Source organism: Rhipicephalus microplus, chromosome 7 (genome assembly GCF_043290135.1).
Source record: "Rhipicephalus microplus isolate Deutch F79 chromosome 7, USDA_Rmic, whole genome shotgun sequence".
Lineage (NCBI taxonomy): Eukaryota > Metazoa > Arthropoda > Arachnida > Ixodida > Ixodidae > Rhipicephalus > Rhipicephalus microplus.
Window position 1 is genome coordinate 2,876,107 of NC_134706.1, and position 20,714 is coordinate 2,896,820.

The 20,714-nt window shown below is 43.7% G+C and overlaps 1 protein-coding gene across 1 annotated transcript in view; it reads left to right on the forward strand.

Annotated features, from left to right (window-relative positions):
- Positions 1–5,574: 5,574 nt before the first annotated feature.
- LOC119180187 (WD repeat domain phosphoinositide-interacting protein 3) overlaps positions 5,575–20,714 on the forward strand; it is a 47,680-nt gene continuing 32,540 nt past the window's right edge. Inside the window, exons 1-6 of the mRNA XM_037431329.2 lie at positions 5,575–5,785; positions 6,179–6,253; positions 8,681–8,782; positions 12,725–12,812; positions 13,811–13,905; positions 14,934–15,124. Of these exons, the coding sequence (XP_037287226.1) occupies positions 5,716–5,785; positions 6,179–6,253; positions 8,681–8,782; positions 12,725–12,812; positions 13,811–13,905; positions 14,934–15,124 (621 nt within the window). The 5' untranslated portion in view covers positions 5,575–5,715. The remainder of the gene's footprint in view (positions 5,786–6,178; positions 6,254–8,680; positions 8,783–12,724; positions 12,813–13,810; positions 13,906–14,933; positions 15,125–20,714) is intronic.

The window sequence follows — 20,714 nt, forward strand, 5'->3', positions numbered from 1 at the left end:
TGCATTTGGGTTTCGTGTTGGCGATGCTGTTTCTCGAATTTAGTGGGATCCCCGAAGCCTACCCCAATAGTTTTGGGTCAGACAAACGAAACGGCACCCACTGAAGTGACATGACCAAGAATAGAGCGAATATCGAAAGCGCCGCAGACCTTATTCAGAAACTCTTCGCTCCTGCTTGACCCAAAGTGTCCATACACAAAGAGCTTTGGGGCCCCTATTTGAAAACTCCTGATTGCTGTTACAAAAGAAAAACGAAGGATTGTTTTTTATGTGTGTTTTATTTGGCTAAGCGTGATGTGTGTTTGATTCAGAGTAATGCGCGCCACATTCAGATGAAAAAGGTAGTACTGCCTGTGCAAAAATTACAACAGAGAGCATGGGGGAGGTGTCACACTGAACTGCTAAACAACATGAGAATCGGAAAGTCGATGCAGACGGGCACTGTAGTCCACAATTCTTTGCGTGAGCCACGATTTTGCTATACACCTATTCCTCCATGTCAAAAAAGCCACGCACTGACGGGCTTTAACGTGTACTATTTGCATCAAATGAAACCCAAAAATGCTTGCCAATGATGATAACTGGACTATACTAAGCAGTGTTGCGGAATGGGCACCTCTATTTTATTCCGATTCCATTCCGAGGATTTAGGGCTTGTCGCAATTCCATTCCTTTTAATTCCTCGGAATGGAAAAACTTAGCTCATTCCCAGTCCTAGAATGGCCAGGCAGTTCAATTTCATTCCTGTAATTTTGCGATGTAGAAAATACATTTTGATAAATATTTTTTAGCTTATAATGTACACCCCCATAAAGTTGGTGTCGCGAGATGCATTAAGAACTGAAAAAGTATGCAAATAATGTTATCAAGTCGGAGGGATAGTAGCTCAAAGGCACATCCCATGTAGTAAAACCACCTTACTAATTTCCATAGGAGCAATTCTTCCACTACATATAGTATTTGCATGGTGAGCATGTTTGAGCAAATGTGTTTTAACAATATTTAAGCTTAAATGTGGTAATGTAAAAATTACGACATCACGTATATTTATGCAGGCATAAGTAGCATTCAGGAAGGCTAAGCTGTTTAGTCACACGTATGGAGTGGCCGTGAATGAGGAGAAACCTTAGCCCCACCAGGCTGGTCTAGTGATTAAGGTACTGGGCTGCTAACACGCAGGTCGTAGGATCAAATCCCGGCTGTGGCGGCTGCATTTCCGATGGAGGCGGAAATGTTGTGGGCCCGTGTACTCAGATTTGGGTGCACGTTAAAAAACCCCAGGTAGTCGAAATTTCCGGAGCCCTCCACTACGGCGTCTTTCATAATCATATGATAGTTTGGGGACGTTAAACCCCACAAATCAATCGAGGAGAAAACTAAGATTTACTAAAATTTCGTTAATGGGCATGGAACCTTTTAGATCTGATTTTTTTTAGGTATTAATAGGAACAGTGCACCACCGCTCGTGCACTTTATGTCTTTGCAACGGATATGGAACATTAAGCCGCACTGCTTGTCAGCACTCACGCTTATCGAGCGGGGCTCGCAAGCATGGGTGGGGGGAGGAGAACTTTCTGTGTTCGCCTGTACGCAGCTATGCAATGTCTTCCTTGTCGCAAAAGTTCTTTTATGTGTGTTACGTAGTAAACTGCTTGTGAGATGAATATCGGGCTGGCAGTGTGGGGCATCAATGTGAACCAACTTGCAGGGATAATTCATTTATCTCTGCAATATCCGTTAGAATAACACATTTCTTTGTAGACCAATTTAAGCCTAAGTTTCTTTTTTAAAAATTGACAGATTTTTCCCACTTTCACACCACGCCAACCCTTGGCTTTGGCTAACTAAAGGTGCACCTAGAGGACACGTTGTGGCTTTCGACTTCAATAGAACAAGTACTCAGGCCTACATTACTAATTTAAGTGTGCTAATACAGTAGTAGTTATTAAGGGTGTGGCAAAATATGTTCGTCCCCAATGTCCTCTTTGCTAGGCAAGGCAAGTGCGGATATATGCCGAGTCTTGGGAACCGAGCGAAGTTGCAAAAAAAGATTTTAAAGAATAACGATAATAATGAAATTATCCCACTCGGAGCAGTAGGAGTGCGGGATGACCAGCTTTCAGGTAAAGATCCAGGAATGCCTGATCTCCTGGGCTTGACCTCTCGAATGCCTGATCTTCCGAACACGCTCGGCAATCGGTCACGAGTTCTTTAGTCGCCAGGCTTACATCATAAAAAGTGCTTAAGCGTCCTCGTCATTTTTAAAGGCTGAAATAAAGGTCGCAAGCCAGACAAGATGCTAAAAAGCATTATCTTGGTTTTATTCATGGAAGTTTTGACAGGAAATGTTATTAGCTAAATGGGTGATTCGCCATTTAGTCTTCTAAAGGAGAGTTTTGAATGACGGGTTCTTTGAACGATTGGTTTTAATAAAATTGAGGTAAAACAGTTGCCGTGTGCCTAACTATGCGTTGCACTTCACAGACATGAGCTGCCCGAGTGTGGACCACAGAACACAAGAGCCTGTGTGGTAGTGAATTATGGTAGTGCTACTCTAGCCCGCAACAGGAGCGGTGAAGCCGGCTTTCCACCCGGCCCTTCCTCCACCTTAGCACGCAGCTACCGTGGGTTTCCTTCGGCGAGAATCGTCGCGTCACGGAGGCGCTGCCGCGGCCGTGGTTACGTGGACTTTCTTGCTTCGCATCTGAACGGAGAGGGAGCGCATATACGGTTCATTGTGTACGACTGTGTGCGGTGCTGACCTACAGACCTTCGCCGACAAAGTTGCTGGCGCAGGCGCCCCCATGTGTCTAGACAGGGGGGGGGGGGGGGGGGGCAGTATTGCAAAAGGGGGGAGGCAGTGTGAGGTGAGAGGGTGCGCAAGCTGACTTGCAGTGAACGAAAGCACCGTGCCAGCGTTAACACGCTTCACAACTTAGAGAAGCGTTGTGTCGAATATGCGTCCGAGTCGCCGACATAGCGCAAAAAAGTGAAGGGTGGGGAGATAGCCGGCGGCTGGGTCGCCGTTGAGAAAAGAAGAATCGCAAGGCGTAAGAAAAAAAAAAGGGGGGGGGGGGAGGGGGGGGGGTGAATACTGCCGCTGTACTCCCACACGACCACGGTTACGCAAAGAATAAAGAAATAGCATATATAGGTGTGCTGTGGATAAACTGCAAACTGACTAGAGCAACACAGTCAATATAAGGACAGTGTTGTTAGGTGCATTGCTTACATGGGTGAAGAAAGGAAAAATTTCCTTCCTTTCCTTCCTCCATGGTTGCTTGTATGCACCGTGCTTGTAATCAGCCGAGCCATTTTAAAAATTCTACTTTACCGTAAAATTCAAGGCTCTCTCTCATAAAGGTCACCTCCAAAAAAATTGAGTGTTTAGGAAGTTCTGCTCCCCGATTTTCTTTTTTTTTTTTGCCGCTGTTTGGTGCTGTTTGGGTTTCTAAGTATCAAAATAGCGTTAGCCGCTGACCAATCTAAATAGTACATTCCTATTAATTTATCCATGCATACAATCATTATCATCATCATCATCATCAGCCTGACTACGTCCACTGCAGGACAAAGGCCTCTCTCATGTTCCGCCAGTTAACCCGGTCCTGTGCTTGCTGCTGCCAATTTATACCCGCAAACTTCTTAATCTCATCTGCCCACCTAATCTTCTGTCTCCCCCTAACCCGCTTCCCTTCTCTGGGAATCCAGTCAGTTACCCTTAATGACCAGTGGTTATCCTGTCTACGCGCTACATGCCCTGCCCATGACCATTTCTTCTTCTTGATTTCAGCTATGATATCCTTAACCCCTGTTTGTTCCCTAATCCACTCTGCTCTCTTCTTGTCTCTTAAGGTTACACCTACCATTTTTCTTTCCATTGCTCGCTGCGTCGTCCTCAATTTAAGCTGAACCCTCTTTGTAAGTCTCCAGGTTTCTGCTCCGTAGCTAAGTACCGGCAAGATACAGCTGTTATATACCTTCCTCTTGAGGGATAGTGGCAATCTACCTGTCATAATTTGAGAGTGCTTGCCGAATGTGCTCCACCCCATTCTTATTCTTCTAGTTACTTCAATCTCGTGGTTCGGCTCTGCGGTTATTACCTGCCTTAAGTAGACATAGTCTTTTACAACTTCAAGTGCACTATTACCTATCTCGAAGCGCTGCTCCTTGCCGAGGTTGTTGTACATTACTTTCGTTTTTTGCAGATTAATTTTAAGACCCACCTTTCTGCTCTCCTTGTCTAACTCTGTAATCATGAGTTGCAATTCGTCCCCTGAGTTACTCAGCAATGCAATGTCATCGGCGAAGCGCAGGTTACTAAGGTATTCTCCATTGACTCTTATCCCTAACTGTTCCCATTCTAGTCTTCTGAAAACCTCCTGTAAGCACGCGGTAAATAGCATTGGGGAAATTGTGTCCCCCTGCCTTACACCCTTCTTGATTGGTATTCTGTTGCTTTCTTTATGAAGCACTATGGTAGCAGTTGATCCCCTGCAGATTTCTTCCAGAATGTTCATATATATTTCATCTACGCCCTGATTCCGCAGTGTTTGCATGACGGCTGATATTTCTACTGAAATATCAGCCGTCATACAAACACTGCGGAAGAGTTTCATAGAGTTTCATACAATATTTGTATGAAACTTTATGACGCGGATAGTACGTGTGGTCAGGCTGGGTCAGGCCCACGACCGGCTTTATAAATAAAAAGCCGGTCGTGGTCAGGCCAAACCATGGGCCAAAGTGGACCAAACGCAACTTTAGAACTTGCAAATTTTTAAGGCTATGTTTTTTGTAATAATTACGTCATAGTCATTGTGTTAGTAACATCACAATTACGACATATTTTGACTGCTTCAAGTTGTATTTTGTGCATTGTACAAAAACATGTTTTAAAAACACGCACGAAAAAATGTTTCTTTACTTTTTTTACTCTAGATTTCCATTGCCTGCCGAATGAGCGCGAAACACCCGTCATCTATGGCAACGCTGCCTACGCAGGAATAAGGATCTTTGTACTTGACCTTTAAGATCGGCAATTTTAGCGTTTGGTACTGAATTCAGAGGCTATGCCTTGTATTGAAGGAGTTGCCTGTTGAATGACGGCGTCACTTACGTAGGGTAATTATAATTACGTTTACGCCTTTAAAAAACTTTTTACGTTATTTTTGTTGCATTTAGGCTCCAAAAACGTAAAACTGTATTTGAAGACATTCCTACTTAGGTGGCGTCACCACCATAGTTCCGACGACGGCCGTTTTTCATGTGACCGTCGATAATCCCGCAGGCAAGGGAAATCCAGGAAACTATGCAGTAACATTTTTTTTTGTGTGTGTGTGCAGACAAGTTTGGCTGGTTTTTGGGTAGAAAGCATAGCCTTTGAGATTTTCAACTCTACCTTGTCATTTGCTGTGTGACTTTGAACGCCAAGGTAATAAAAATTGCAAATAAACTATCTATATATATTAATTTTAACTGACACGCTTGTTTTTTTTATTTTTTCCTTCCGCAAGTTTTCTGTCAACGGAGAAATTAGTACGAAACTAATGCTTCCTACTGTAGCACCTGTATTTGTTTTTGTTTGTGGTGATGGACGTGGTGCTTGTCGAGATGTCGAGCTTGCGAGTGGTGGTAGCAGTTTCAGTACCACAATAGCACATTTCTGACAACCAGCAAAATTGACGTTGTCCGCCTTCGGGTGCAACGTCTACAATGATGAACCTCTGGCCGCGTAACCGCTATGGCAACGGCCTCCTATTCGCCGGCTTCAACCAGGACCAAGGTAGTGTAAAACATGGGAGTGTGACGAAAGGCTTTGTAACTAACTGCCCGTTTCTAGACTTGAAGTAGCACGTTTTCTTTTGGGCTACCATGCACTGGGAGCTGTCACTGTTTTACATTCTGCTGCGACTTAAAAGCGGCGCTTCGAATGACGTCTTAGCTGGATGTTTGCTATTCTAGTGCCGTCGTAAAGGTGACGCGTCTGGTCTACGAGATTTAGTGTCGCGATGAAGCCGCATTGTTGGCCACGTTGTTGCAAAAGGGGGTCACTGCTCTTGACACGAACTTTATCCGAAGCGATTGGCAAACGACGACGCCCCTCGCTTCTATTTCCGTCTTCAGCGAAGTGCGTACCACCAACTGTTTCGTGGTGCCGTTTCGTCCGCTTTCACAGGATGCTTCGCCTGCGGTATGGAGGATGGATTCAGGGTCTACAACTGTGATCCTCTGAAGGAAAAGGAGAAACAGGGTGAGTTTTATGACTGTCCCGTAGTGGGAGACACGTTTTAAGTACACGGACAGAATAGGATATACCTGTTTTCGACAGCCGCATGCTTTATGACCGGTCACGCAATTAAGAAAGTTGTTTGGGCACGCGTATTAGTGGTAGGTCGATCGGCGACTTGCCGCTCAGTCCCGATTACATGCGTCAAAACTATTAGCAGTGCTATGCTAGTCCGACCTTTAGCGTCGCGAAATGTCATTTTGACAGCTACACGTGTCACACGACAGATGATACTAGAAAACGGTCACGGAATGGGACATCTAGCTCACCAAACACCAGTGTAACGTACAACGTTAAACGAACGGAATATAGAAAATGCGCGCACACACACACACGCACACACACACACACACACACTTTCTCCAAACCAGCACGGATTTTAAGCGGCTTATCGACCATTACAAAATTGAGTGAAGTTGTACATAACCTTGCACATAGCCTCAATCGCAGCAGTCAAACAGATATGGTTCTATTATATTTTTAAAAGGCATTTGACAGTGTCTTCCGTAATAAATTAATTGCGAAACTGAAAGCCCACTTAGGTAACACATCATTCACCTGTTGGATAGAGGATTTATTGCTCAATCGAAAACAATTTGTATTCTTTGAACAAGCTACATCAAAAATATCATTTGTGAATCATCAGGTGTATCACAAGGATCAGTTCTTGGGCCTTTGTTATTTTTAACCTACATTAACAACATCGAAATGAACATGGGCTCCAACAAAATTTTTTGCTGACGATTGTGTTATATATTAAGAAATCAATAGCCATACCGAGTGCCTTGTGCTGAGTGCCTCCCTCAACACAGTTTCGAATTGGTCCAACCATGGCAGATGTCAATAAACAAAAAAAGATCCGCTGTGATCACAATAACCAAAAGAAAACAACCCTCACTATTCAACCATGCAGCCGATGGCACCATGCTACCTAAAGTAAACAAACATTTATATTTAGGTGTGACGCTTACTTCGGACCTTAACTGGACCCAGCACATCGATAACATTACTGCAGCAGCACTACGTAACTTGAAAAATTGGCAGAAGCTGCGTCGATGTGAATGTCGCCGAGCTCTGCACGTTGCTGTTACTGGAAGCGGCTATGATTTTTGTTCTCGGCATTTTTTCGAGACCACGATATGCTTCTGGTGTTCAAGGCATCGTCACAGCCTGCACTCTGCCTCAGGAATCCGAACATGGCTTCAATAGAAAAAAAAAAGCTCAAGGTCATGGCATGTACTGACGAATGGAAAGCTTCTTGCCTCTTTGTCATTTCCTCCTCCTGAGTAACTCTCACCACACTTACTGATACAAAAGTGAAAGAAAGCGCTTACACAAAATTACACAGGGAGCTCGGACACAAAATTTCAAACGCGAGATAATGACTGAGATCGGTTTATGCAGAGACAGGCACAATGTTAACTCTATATCAAGGGTAAATATAGCTAGAACATATTTAAATTCAATTTTGAAGTGCATGCTGTGCGACTGAGCGAGATTTGGAGCATTTCCGAACGCCAACATCAGCACAGCGGCAATGTAGACAAGCCTATGCCATGAGTTTGTGTTTACTGACTGCTTGCACTTGCGCTACTTGCGATTTCTCCCTCCGTTTCTGCGACATTGCATGTGTTGGCTGTCAGTGCAGTGCTTGCTCACGCATGCTCTCGTGCGTGGTCACAATCACGTGCCCAGTTGTGTGTGCGTTGCCTCCAGAACTACTCCTGCCTAGCTTATGCTCTTTGACATAAAAACATCTTTAAATAAGTAACTGTCGCGCACCCGTGCAAACGAGGTTTCTAGCTGTCATAAGCGACATATTGCTGCAAAAAAAAAAAATGAATTTTTTGTGTCAGTGCTTTTGTAAAGTGGGGGTAAATCCCTGTAACTCTGCACGTACTTGTCGGATTCTAAGTATTTTTTTGTGTCACTCAATCTGGAGGCAATAAGTTCCTTTAATGAGGCCATTAAATGATTACTTGTGTGGCATACTTTTCTTCTTCTTCTGGCACGACACACTTGGGACATAAGCTAGTAGTGGGTAGTCTGCTGAGGAGAAAAAAAATAAGTAGTTGGAACAATGGCGGAGATGCATTAATAAACCGCGCTGTGTTTTCGGAACCGCGTTTCAGAGTGCTATATTTTTTGGTGACCCGGACGTGATTATCTGTGGCATACTTTCTTCTTCTGGCACGACATTCTTGGTACATAAGCTAGTAGTGGGTAGTCTGCTGAGGAGAAAAAAAAGTAGTAGTTGGAACAATGGCGGAGATGCATTAATAAACCGTGCTGTGTTTTCGGAACCGCGTTTCAGAGTGCTATACTTGGAAATGTGTTGCAGGACCTTTTTCAAAATACTTTAATCTTACAAATATAGTGTTATGCTATCAGACTTTGCAGATGGCGGCATTGGCATAGTGGAAATGCTATTCCGCTGCAACTACCTCGCTCTTGTCGGAGGAGGACGCAAGCCGAGGTACCCACCAAACAAAGGTCGGCATTGGCGTTTCTTTGTGGCTCAACAACTGCCATGTCTTAGTTTTTGGCCTCGTAGTATACCAGCAGTTGACGTTCACTACCATTGAATGGCTGACGATTTCTTGTGATGCAATCAGTTTTTGGATTCCATTCAGATATATTTAGTACAAGTTATTTAAGCTCACCTAGACATTTTCTTGTTGCCGGAATCGCATCATCTAACGATCTTAGGCTCTCGTTTTCTTGTCTTCCGCTATGGCTAGAACCCCAAAAGGAAAGCTTTGAAAAGGGTACTGACACAACAGTTTTCTGTTGTCATTTTCTTGCATCAGATGAATAGGCAGGTCCTCAAGAACCTAAAAAATGTACTAATAAGAGTGAGTGCACCCTGAAGAATAATCGCGCATTTTTAAAGGTCAGCTTGTGTTCCTGCTGTACCCTGACTGCCATTACGAGCTTGCCACGTTCTCGTCCAAAATATTGCGACATTTCTATGACAGCTCCCTTCTCTGGATCTGTCGGTGCTGCGCAAGTTATCATTTTGCATATTTTGATACCCGACGTCATCACAACTAGTCATACTTCGGAAGAAGTCGCCAGAATTGATACTATAACCTGACATCATGCTGGTGCCAATATAAGTATGTGCCATGCAAAAGTAGACTTCAATGTCAAAATCTTATCTACATTCACACTTGCTCAGAGTCATATGTCTGTGGCAGAGTAAATCCAGCTTCGGAAATTTGTGTTGGCACATTTGCTTCAAGTTGATGTTCGCAATGAGTCTGTTATGCCTGAAATCTTGTTTTGTGTTGCAGTCCGTAGAATTATCAAAACACTACTCCAGCTATAGTGCTCAACGGAATCTAGTTTTTTTTATTTGCATTAGGACCATGATTTTCATATGAACACTGCCCATAGCACGCTTTCATGATGTATTTTTTTGTTTTTGTTTTTTTCAAGCATATATTTAACCTGCTGCATGAAGCAGTGTTGCATGCTGTTAGTAATGTTGCATATAAAGGTGGGACTCGGTTTAAAAAAAAATGTCTTAAAAGAAAAGTGCTAACCACTGTGCTACCAAAGTTGCTAGGTAATCTACTGAGTTTTTATTTGTGCATCTGTGTATTGATGTGGCTGAGTCAGTAGTCAGGAGCTCTTTGCTACCTTTTTTTTAACTTAATATTTTATAACTCCAAGTTGCCTCAGGTTAGGTTGTGTTGAGTGCAGGTCTTTCTCGCATGAAAGCACCTACATATGCATTCCTGGTACAATCTGATATATACCTTTTATACAGTGTACTGGGTAGAATTGGGTGTTTTCTGTAGTTTTCCCTGCTGAATTGGTAATCAGCTACATATTCTGATTCACTGGGAAAATTAGAATGATCAGCTCTTGCTTTTTTCTTTTTCTAAGTGTTAGGCTATGTCCAAAGTTCATGCGGTGGTAGAAATTTATCAATGCACGCGTTTGTTGACATGGTTTCAGTATTACATCATCCAGTGCATTGACTAAAGGGGCTGTAGAAGCATTGTCGCATCAACAGTTATGTTTTGGACTGCGCTCGATGATGCATCAGCTGAAATTGGAACCCGCGACCAAATCCCGGCTGCGGCGGCTGCATTTCTGATGGAGGCGGAAATGTTGTAGGCCCGTGTGCTCAGATTTGGGTGCACGTTAAAGAACCCCAGGTGGTCAAAATTTCCGGAGCCCTCCACTACGGCGTCTCTCATAATCATATGGTGGTTTTCGGACGTTAAACCCCACATATCAATCAAATTGGAAAGACTGCCAACACGGACGTATTGAAAGATTCATAGAGGTCATAATTGCAGCTACAGCTTTCTTTCTTTTTCGTACTTATTTCTAGGTCTTGGTCATAAATGAAAACTTTTCTTCCTATTTACTCATTTGGGCTATTTACAACCACTTTGCTATTTGTGCTTTTCTCGGAGAGAGGGAGAGCTGATGAGGCGTTGTCAAGCCGTAATAGTATGTCAAAATGAAAGCTTGCATACTTTCGACAGTTCTTTTCCTCTGTGTAGCTTATCATGAATTTTTCATCACCTTCCCTGTAATTACATAGAATATGACATATTATGGGCTGAAATGCATTTTAAAAATTTATTTAAAAGGCACCTTGTACATAGAGCTATTTTGAAAAACCACATTCATTTTGCCATAGCAACATGATCGTTCACTTTACTTCCAAGGTGCATGCAGAACCGTTTTCAAGCGTTACGAATCAACTTCCGTGATGTTGACAGTGTACTTCTACTTATTTGATAACATTTGCAATTTTAGCTGAAAACAAGAAATCTGCTTGTTTGAAAACAAAGTGTTGGTAGAAATTTTGCAAACATTCAATGATGAGAAGACGCTATGCTCAGTTTACAAGCTCTGAAGAAATGTCAGCTTCTCTCACAGCCATTGGTGTGAGAGAGAATAACCTTATACGTTTCATCCAGTCGTGCTTACTCATTTTCGTGATGTCAAACACTTTTAGAGCATTCCTTGTAGTTACCTTTTCATACAGGTGCACATTTTCGTCGCTGGTTTTAGGTGGGAAACTTGGGTGGGAGCTTCATGAAGGATGCCAAACGTGTTGTTGTTGACCCTTTAGCTCTTAATGTAGGTCGTGTTGACATTAGCTGAGAAAATGTACTGACAGTTTGAGTGGAAATTAGCTAGCACGACTGGTGAAGGCATGCATGCCATTGTTCTGTGGGGGTTCTGTGCACAAAGCTGTCATTTTTTCTAATGTTGCAGCTGGGCATAGAGGTGTATGTACATTTCAGAAGTTAATATTATTGGCACCATCAGAACATATGAAAACGTCATTGTGATTTATAAACAATGTGTTGTTCGTCAGTCTGCTCTTCCAAACTGTGTGCTTTATCGAGAGATAGTGATGAAGGGCATGCTGATGTGACAAGAATAAAGAAAAGTGTGTTTAGGATTTCGAAGCATGTGGTGTTCCTACTTCTCACACGGTGTTCACTAGATTCTCACAAATTTTAAAGCTCGTAACTTTTCAGACATGGTGCCAGGTAGCTAATAATCATTTGCGTATGGCCACTTTTTTGTGAAAAATGCGTTCCAAAACATGCATTTCAAGTTTATGGTTAACAAAGTAGTGACACACAAAATGGAGACTTTTTGTTGTCTAGGGTTTCTTAGTCCAACAATTGTTAGGCAGCCAATGTTGAAGAATGTGTGTATCAAAAAATGCTTAGGGGAATCGTAAAAAAGTGCAATATCAGTGAAACACTTCTATTTAAGTAAAGCAAAAACTAAACTATAAAATATAGCCATAACTACAGCAACATAAATGGTATTACTATCACTGCAATACAATTAACAGCAAAATAAAATTATTTATAATGACAGAATAAATCATTTCAGTTATATTGTCATGTAGTTGTGACATTGATGTCGACAGTTGTCAGTACGACTAAGATGAAACTGTATATTTGGCCGAACTTGTGGCCGGTGAAAGGAAAATCGGGTTACAGCAATACACATTGGCACGGATAGCGGTGAACTGAGCGCCGGCCGTCGATCAACTGACAAGCGATGACGCCCGTCTGCATTTGCGCATGTGCCGTCGAATATTCCAGCGCTATCGCTAGCGGCTACGTAAGTTCCAGACGAATCTGTAATGCTCCCGTTGTGTTCTTAATCGCATCATAAGGTTCTACAATTATCTCGATGGTTCTTTCCCCAATGGACATGGTTGCGCAAGGCTGCACTTACATGTGTAATGGGACAATGAGGAAACTTGAGAAAGGAGCGTGGCAATGGCAATATTTTAAGTATATAAGTTAGATGATGACCTTGAACTACAATGGACTTCCATTATGAAATTGCGGTAAATGACCAGGACACTGATGTTTTATCGCTTTAATTATGTGCTCAGTGAAAAGCAAAATTGGTGCTTGTGTCATTATATTGCAGTTATGGTGTGGGACGACCTAAAAAAGTTGAATGTCATTGAGCTGGAATTCACCAGTGATGTCAAGGCAGTGAGACTGAGACGAGACAGGTAACCCTTGAATTTGTTCTCTATTCTTTAGGAATGTGCAGATATTTGAAAAATTCAGTTCTAAATTAACCCCTTAATTGTCTTACTTTTCTGTAAAATTTTCTGTCTAAAACTTTTCATTCTTTTTTTTTAAATTTTGATATAAAATCTTTTGCTCCTAAAAAGTTCTAATTGACAAAAAAATTCAAGCATATGTTCACTTAAATGAACAAGGTGAAGTTTTTCTCATGGCCTGTTAGTGTCTTTCACAATTAGTGAAATAATTTATCTTCAAGAAACAGGTGAATATAACATTGATATCTGAATATTTAGTGCCGGAAGGGCTGTATGATGATGAAAGGCTTCTTTTCCATCTTCATACATGAGCAACGCATGTGTTGCCTTTACTAAACACTTTCTAAACACAAGTTGCAAAAAAGTGTGAAATGGCAGCTTAAAAAAAAAGAAATTTTCAAGCTAGTGCTGTCATCTGTGAAGTGATACACAAACTAGCCTGGAAACCAGTGAGTCTTGTTCAGAACGCTCATGGGGAGGTATTATCTCAAGCAGACGAGCCACACTCATTCAAAGCTGTTTGGGCACAGTTGGGCAAGCAGAAGCCGTGCTCATGGAAAACATTAAAAGGGGTTAAATGCATAACCATATGCAATTCAGTTTTCCGCTTGGTAATTAATTACATGCATTTCAAAACTTCTGCCTCATTTCGCTTGTCTATGAGCGACAAACCTTAGGGAGTCTGTGAGTAAATAAATCAACAAGCAAACAAGCCTCTTGAGCTGAAATTGGCTTGCATTGGGCTTGCTATCATTTTCTTTCAGTAAGATCCCGAATGTGGCTGTGCGTTTCGACATAGGCATAGCGCTAAATGGTTTAGACGCTGATTAAACAACCTCAGAGGGTCGCAATTTTCTGTGCCTTCTGCTATGGTGATATCGATATTGTGCTTTTGAGATGTAAAACCTTGACAATGATCATATTATTGTATCAATTTCTTTCAGAATTGTGGTTGCACTGGAGTCTGTGATCAAGGTGTACACCTTCACCCAGAATCCACAGCAGCTGCATGTCTTTGAGACCTGCCCCAATGACAAAGGTAAGCATGCTTGCAGCCAAACAGTTTTGTGTTGCTTGCCCAGCTGGACAGAGCAATCGTTTGTCTGGAGTGTGCCTCAACTTGGTCACAGTTCTAAACGATATAAATCATTGTGCAATTACTAAAAGGACTCAATCTGTCTTCTGTGTCTTCTTCCGTGTTGTCTAGGCTTGTGCGAATATTTGAATGCTTTGAATATTCGGATGTATTATGCATTATTTGAATTCACATTGAATAATTTAAATTTGCTAAATTTCAAATTATTTGAAACGAACAAATAGGTGCATATTAACTTGCATGTGACACTATGTAAAGGTGGTTTCACTGCAGTAAAGCGGTGCTAAGCCTGAAAGCACATATCCAGGTGTATACTAGTTTGCACGCAACTTTTTGTAAAAGTGGTTTCACTGCAGTGAAGTGATGCTAAACCGTGAAAACATGTATTAAGGGGAAATCTGCGCTGTCGCAAAGCCCCATTTCAATGTTGAATAGTGATATTACCCTCACATTGATTGATTTTTTTTTAAAGTTTGAAGCTTGTTATGCCCACTTATATTCTCCAAGTTTAGCAAATGTTAAAAAGTGATATATTTTACAGGCTATCACTTTCATTATACTAAAAGTAAAGTCCTTCAACTATTCAAAGTTGTTTCCGCTTTCTATGATGAAAAAAAAAAGGGCAAATACACAGGCCTTATTTCAATTTTTCAGAAATATTGTGCAGATTAGTTTGGTCTTGACAAATATGCCCTTTTTTCTTTATGATATGTGATATATATACTATTTGAGTTCGATTAGAAATTATTTGACCAAGATCACTATTTACTTCGAATTTGCTTCGAACCTCAAATTCATTATTCGGGCAAGCCTAGTGTTGTCTTTTCTCTAGTTGCACGCTGTTCCCAGTGATTTACTAGGCTTCATCAACTAGCCCCTCAGGACTTCCTGATTGGTTTTAATTGCTTTGACCTTTGGATTGTACACCACATCTGTGATTGCTGCCCATACATACTTGCCCTCAATTGCAGGTCTGTGCGTGCTGTGCCCAAACAGCAACAACAGCTTACTGGCGTTCCCCGGGCGACACACTGGCCACGTTCAAATCGTGGACCTTGGCCAAACCGAAAAGTCTCCGCTTGACATCGAAGCACACGAGGCATCTCTGAGCTGCATTGCGCTCAACCTAAGTGGAACGCTCTTGGCAACAGCCTCTGAAAAGGTGTGAATTGATATTTATATGAACTGGTTCTCATCACTGCTTATTAATGTGTGTGAGCTGCAAAAGTGGTGTGTTGCACTCGATCACCATGGGGACATTGTGTGGCGGGTTCACAAGTCCACCTGCTTGCAAGAGAAGAGCCGCGACAGTGATGCGATCTCCATTGACGGCATTGGCTGCACACATTCAACATGGCCTGTGTCGTACCGGGACGTTTCGCCAGCTGTATATACATGCTTGTAGATGCTCGACAAAGGCACGATTATTGAAATTTTGAAACACCCGAACTAATTAGTACAGTACAGCACAAACTGCAGATGGCCTGTGAGAACACTCGCACGTAGTTTCACTTTCTTGCCAGCGATGCGGTCGGCGATATCGGCGTGCTCATTGGCCATCTGGGAGGTTTCTTGGCCCTGTTGTTTGGGCTGCAACTCAAATTCATAATTGCATTCGAAAACATTTGTTGTGGGCGTTAGTTGACTAATCATAATTGCAACAAAGCAATGTAAAACACCTGAATGTACAAACCGTTCATTTTAGTTGGCGATTTTAACGTAGACATTATCACATTATGTCACTTTGTGCCATTCAGTTTACAATATCTGCTCAGCCACGAAATACCCAGAGCTCCAACAACTCGTCATGAATACATTCATGGAAATGCACTTCAAGCACAGGGAGTTGTTCATTACCCTTTTAAGGGCTTTGAAACACAGTCTGACTCCTTATTGGCCAAGTGACTGAGTTTATGTGAATATTAGTTTCAATAGTAGTCACGTCACCAGTCATGATGATTTCATTCCAAAATTTATCAAGCTCTTTAGTGCTTCTGGACGTTGAGGCCTTGTGCACTTGTCTCTGATATGCATATACGTAGTGATACACATAGGACATAATTGCAATGCATAATTTAGAGCGTAACAGTAAATGATCTTCTTTCATCAAAGGAAGGCTTGGTATTACGAATACTGGCCAGGACTAGAATGGATTGTGCAGTTCAGGTTGCCTGCAGATTTGGCTGGCTACCACAAGCTATTTATTTGAAATTGCTGAAACATCTGAGATTAGCATCAGTTTTTCCAGCCTACAACGACATACCTCTTGTACTTGACGTTACTTGACAGCATCAGGCGTCATTGACCTAAAGGAGCCCCGCAATCTTTTTTAAAGTAGGCACGAAATAGATTCGTTGAAAGAGATTATTGCCTGACGAAATCACCTCCACGAGAATTCTCAGAATTCGTCCAGTACGAGCGGAGTTACAAAGATTGGTCACATGCTGCCTTTACATTCCTTCTTTTCTTGACCTGACCAAAGTACTGGAAGCTACCGTAATTACTCGAATCTAACGCGCACCTTTTTTCCGGTTAAGCGAGTTCATAAGTCGCATGCGCGTTAGAATCGAGTACGAACAAAAAAATTACGGTCAATCTATTGCCATCGGCAAATCCAAAATGGCCGCCCCCTACGTGCGTCGGCATGGCGCGTCGGCCATTTCTGCCTATGTGTTTCCCATGTGCGGCACTTCGTACGTGTGCTGAGGAGTTTGTCATCTAGTAGTGCATTAGCATCGACGGCGTGGAAGGGCTGACTCCAAAAACTCGAGTGCACCACGATGCCGCTTTTAAAAGAAAAGTCATCGCGTGTGCAGAAACTGACGGAAATCGGGCCGCATCGCGGTCGTTCGGAGTTCCCGAAACGTGCATGCGGGACCGGCGGAAACAAAAGCCGAAGATTGTCGACAGCAAAGCTTCACGCAAAGGCTTCAGTGGACCACAGCAAGGTCGGTTTCCGCAAATGAAGAGCTGCTCGGCGAGTATGTGCCTGAGCAGCGAGCGGCACAGCGGCCCGTGACGACAGAACTGCTCCAAGTGCGGGCTATGCAATTAGTCTTAGAAAAAGGTCCAATGCGGAGCCAGTTTAAAGCGAGCAGGTGCTGGCTAACTAACTTTATGAAGAGGAAAGGCTTTTCCCTCCGAAGGGGAACATGCATATGCGAAAAGTTTTGCAGTGGAGTACGATGAAAAGCTTCACAGTTTTCAGAGGTTCGTCCTAAACTTGCGGCGCAACAACAGCTACCTGCTTGGGCAAATCGGGAATGCTGGTCAGACGCCTCTTTACTTCGACATGCCTGGCACCCCAACCGTCGAGAAGAACGGGGCGAAGCAAGTTCGCGTGCTGACATCGGTCCACGGTAAAACTACAGTGACGGCAATGCTCTGTTACACGTCAGATGGGCACAAGCTTCGCCCGTACCTCATATTTAAATGGAAGACGCTCCCGAAAGGAGTCGTTTTTCGAGTGGTGTGATCGTGCAGGCCAGCGAGAAAAATGGGTGCGCGTTGCAATCGATGTCTTACGTTTTTTTGTTTTTTTTTCGCGGTGGAAATCGGGTGCGCGTTACAATCGAGGGCGCGGTAGAATCGAGTAAATACGGTAAGCCGGGAGGGGTGGCACAGGGTAAGGAGGAAAGGTTAAGCAGAAAGACAGGGAGGTTAGTCAGATTTGTACAGCCCAGCAGTGGAGGTCTGCTGGGAAATTTGTGAAGGGCATTTTCGTGCACACCCTCCAAATGTGCATAGTCAACGGGCAGGGTTTTTAACCCCACTTCTTGTGGTGGCACAGGGGAAAATACATCACGCATAGCATGTTACGTTGACCACTTTCTTTTTTCCCCTCGAGTTGCATAGCTCTTCGGAAGACCGCGACATGGACAAGTCGCGGCCTTCTGCAACGGCCCTACAGTCGAACCTCGCTATAATGAAACTGAAGGGACGCACAAAAAATTTCATTGATACAGAAATTTTGTTGTGGTGAAATCTCCCCCAGAACACTGTCGCATTTGACTAGAAGCGTCACAAACATAATTTATTTGGGAAAGAAGTCTGTCAGCTTCGTCTGCCGTCTTCCTTACGACATCAGCGCCGTGGAGCGATGTTCGCTGTTGGTGATCTGCTGCATCGCGACGTCGTTATCATGGACGCCAAAGAAATTGCGAATCACATCAAATGCGTTCATTACATTCAAGGGAGGAGGCGGCGCCGAAGCATCTTGAGCGTCACACTAATCGTCTGATGACGCGTCGTCATGGCAAAATTCATCAATAGTTGCCTCGTCAGTTAGCCCCTTATGAGCAATAACGTCCGCATCAACGGCGAAGAACTGATCCATGCTCGCATCCTCTGGTATATTTTCGGTGTCCCGAAGGGCTGCCCAGGCCGCAGTTGCTTTTCTGAAGGGTGGATCCACTCTGCCACAACCGTCGTCTTCGTCGAGTTGAACTGACGAGTTGGCCGTTACTTTAGTGTCAGGCTTAAAGCTGGTGTGAGTGAAACAGTTTTATATTATGCTTCGCCGGGTCGCTGTCCACAACGCGGCAGCCATTTGTAAGGCCATGAATAAATCCACTTTCATCTGGTCATCATCATCATCAGCCTGACTACGTCCACTGCAGGACAAAGGCCTCTCCCATGTTCCGCCAGTTAACCCGGTCCTGTGCTTGCTGCTTCCAATTTATACCCGCAAACTTCTTAATCTCATCTGCCCACCTAACCTTCTGCCTCCCCCTAACCCGCTTCCCTTCTCTGGGAATCCAGTCAGTTACCCTTAATGACCAGCGGTTATCCTGTCTACGCGCTACATGCCCTGCCCATGTCCATTTCTTCTTCTTGATTTCAGCTATGATATCCTTAACCCCCGTTTGTTCCCTAATCCACTCTGCTCTCTTCTTGTCTCTTAAGGTTACACCTACCATTTTTCTTTCCATTGCTCGCTGCGTCGTCCTCAATTTAAGCTGAACCCTCTTTGTAAGTCTCCAGGTTTCTGCTCCGTAGCTAAGTACAGGCAAGATACAGCTGTTATATACCTTCCTCTTGAGGGATAGTGGCAATCTACCTGTCATAATTTGAGAGTGCTTGCCGAATGTGCTCCACCCCATTCTTATTCTTCTAGTTACTTCAATCTCGTGGTTCGGCTCTGCGGTTATTACCTGCCCTAAGTAGACATAGTCTTTTACAACTTCAAGTGCACTATTACCTATCTCGAAGCGCTGCTCTTTGCCGAGGTTGTTGTACATTACTTTCGTTTTCTGCAGATTAATTTTAAGACCCACTTTTCTGCTCTCCTTGTCTAACTCCATAATCATGAGTTGCAATTCGTCCCCCGAGTTACTCAGCAATGCAATGTCATCGGCGAAGCGCAGGTTACTAAGGTATTCTCCATTGACTCTTATCCCTAACTGTTTCATCTGGTGCCCTGTGTCAATATTCAGCAACAGTCGCTGAATCAGCCGCTGCCAATGAGCCCTTTTAACGCTGCCAATTATGCCCTGATCTAATGGCTGAATCAAAGTCGTGCAGTTGGGTGGGGAAAATCGCACGTCCACATTGCCCAGCTCAACGTTGTCAACGTTATGAGCTGAGCAGTTATCAATTAGCAAGCACACCTTGCGGTATTGGGCCTTCATGTCGCGGTCAAACCCCTTTATCCAATCACAGAAGATGGCCTGTGTCATCCACGATTTTCTGTTTGCCACATACCGTAATTACTCGAATCTAACGCGCACCTTTTTTCCGGTTAATCGAGTTCATAAATCGCATGCGCGTTAGAATCGAGTACGAACAAAAAAATTACGGTCAATCTATTGCCATCGGCAAGTCCAAAATGGCCGCCCCCTACGTGCGTCGGCATGGCGCGTCAGCCATTTTTGCCTATGTGTTTCCCATGTGCGGCACTTCGTACGTGTGCTGAGGAGTTCGTCATCCAGTAGTGCATTAGCATGGACGGCGTGGAAGGGCCGACTCCAAAAACTCGAGTGCACCACGATGCCGCTTTTAAAAGAAAAGTCATCGCGTGTGCAGAGACGGACGGAAATCGGGCCGCATCGCGGTCGTTCGGAGTTCCCGAAACGTGCATGCGGGACCGGCGGAAACAAAAGCAGAAGATTGTCGACAGCAAAGCTTCACGCAAAGGCTTCAGTGGACCACAGCAGGGTCGGTTTCCGCAAATTAAAGAGCTGCTCGGCGAGCATGTGCTTGAGCAGCGAGCGGCACAGCGGCCCGTGACGACAGAACTGCTCCAAGTGCGGGCTATGCAATTAGTCTTAGAAAAAGGTCTAATGCGGAGCCAGTTTAAAGCGAGCAGGTGCTGGCTAACTAACTTTATGAAGAGGAAAGGCTTTTCTCTCCGAAGGGGAACATGCATATGCGAAAAGTTTTGCGGAGGAGTACGATGAAAAGCTTCACAGTTTTCAGAGGTTCGTCCTAAACTTGCGGCGCAACAACGGCTACCTGCTTGGGCAAATCGGGAATGCCGATCAGACGCCTCTTTACTTCGACATGCCTGGCACCACAACCGTCGAGAAGAAGGAGGCGAAGCAAGTTCGCGTGCTGACATCGGTCCACGGTAAAACTACAGTGACGACAATGCTCTGTTACACGTCAGATGGGCACAAGCTTCGCCCATACCTCATATTTAAATGGAAGACGCTCCCGAAAGGAGTCGTTTTTTCGAGTGGTGTGATTGTGCGGGCCAGCGAGAAAAATGGGTGCGCGTTGCAATTGATGTCTTGCGTTTTTTTTTTTTTTTC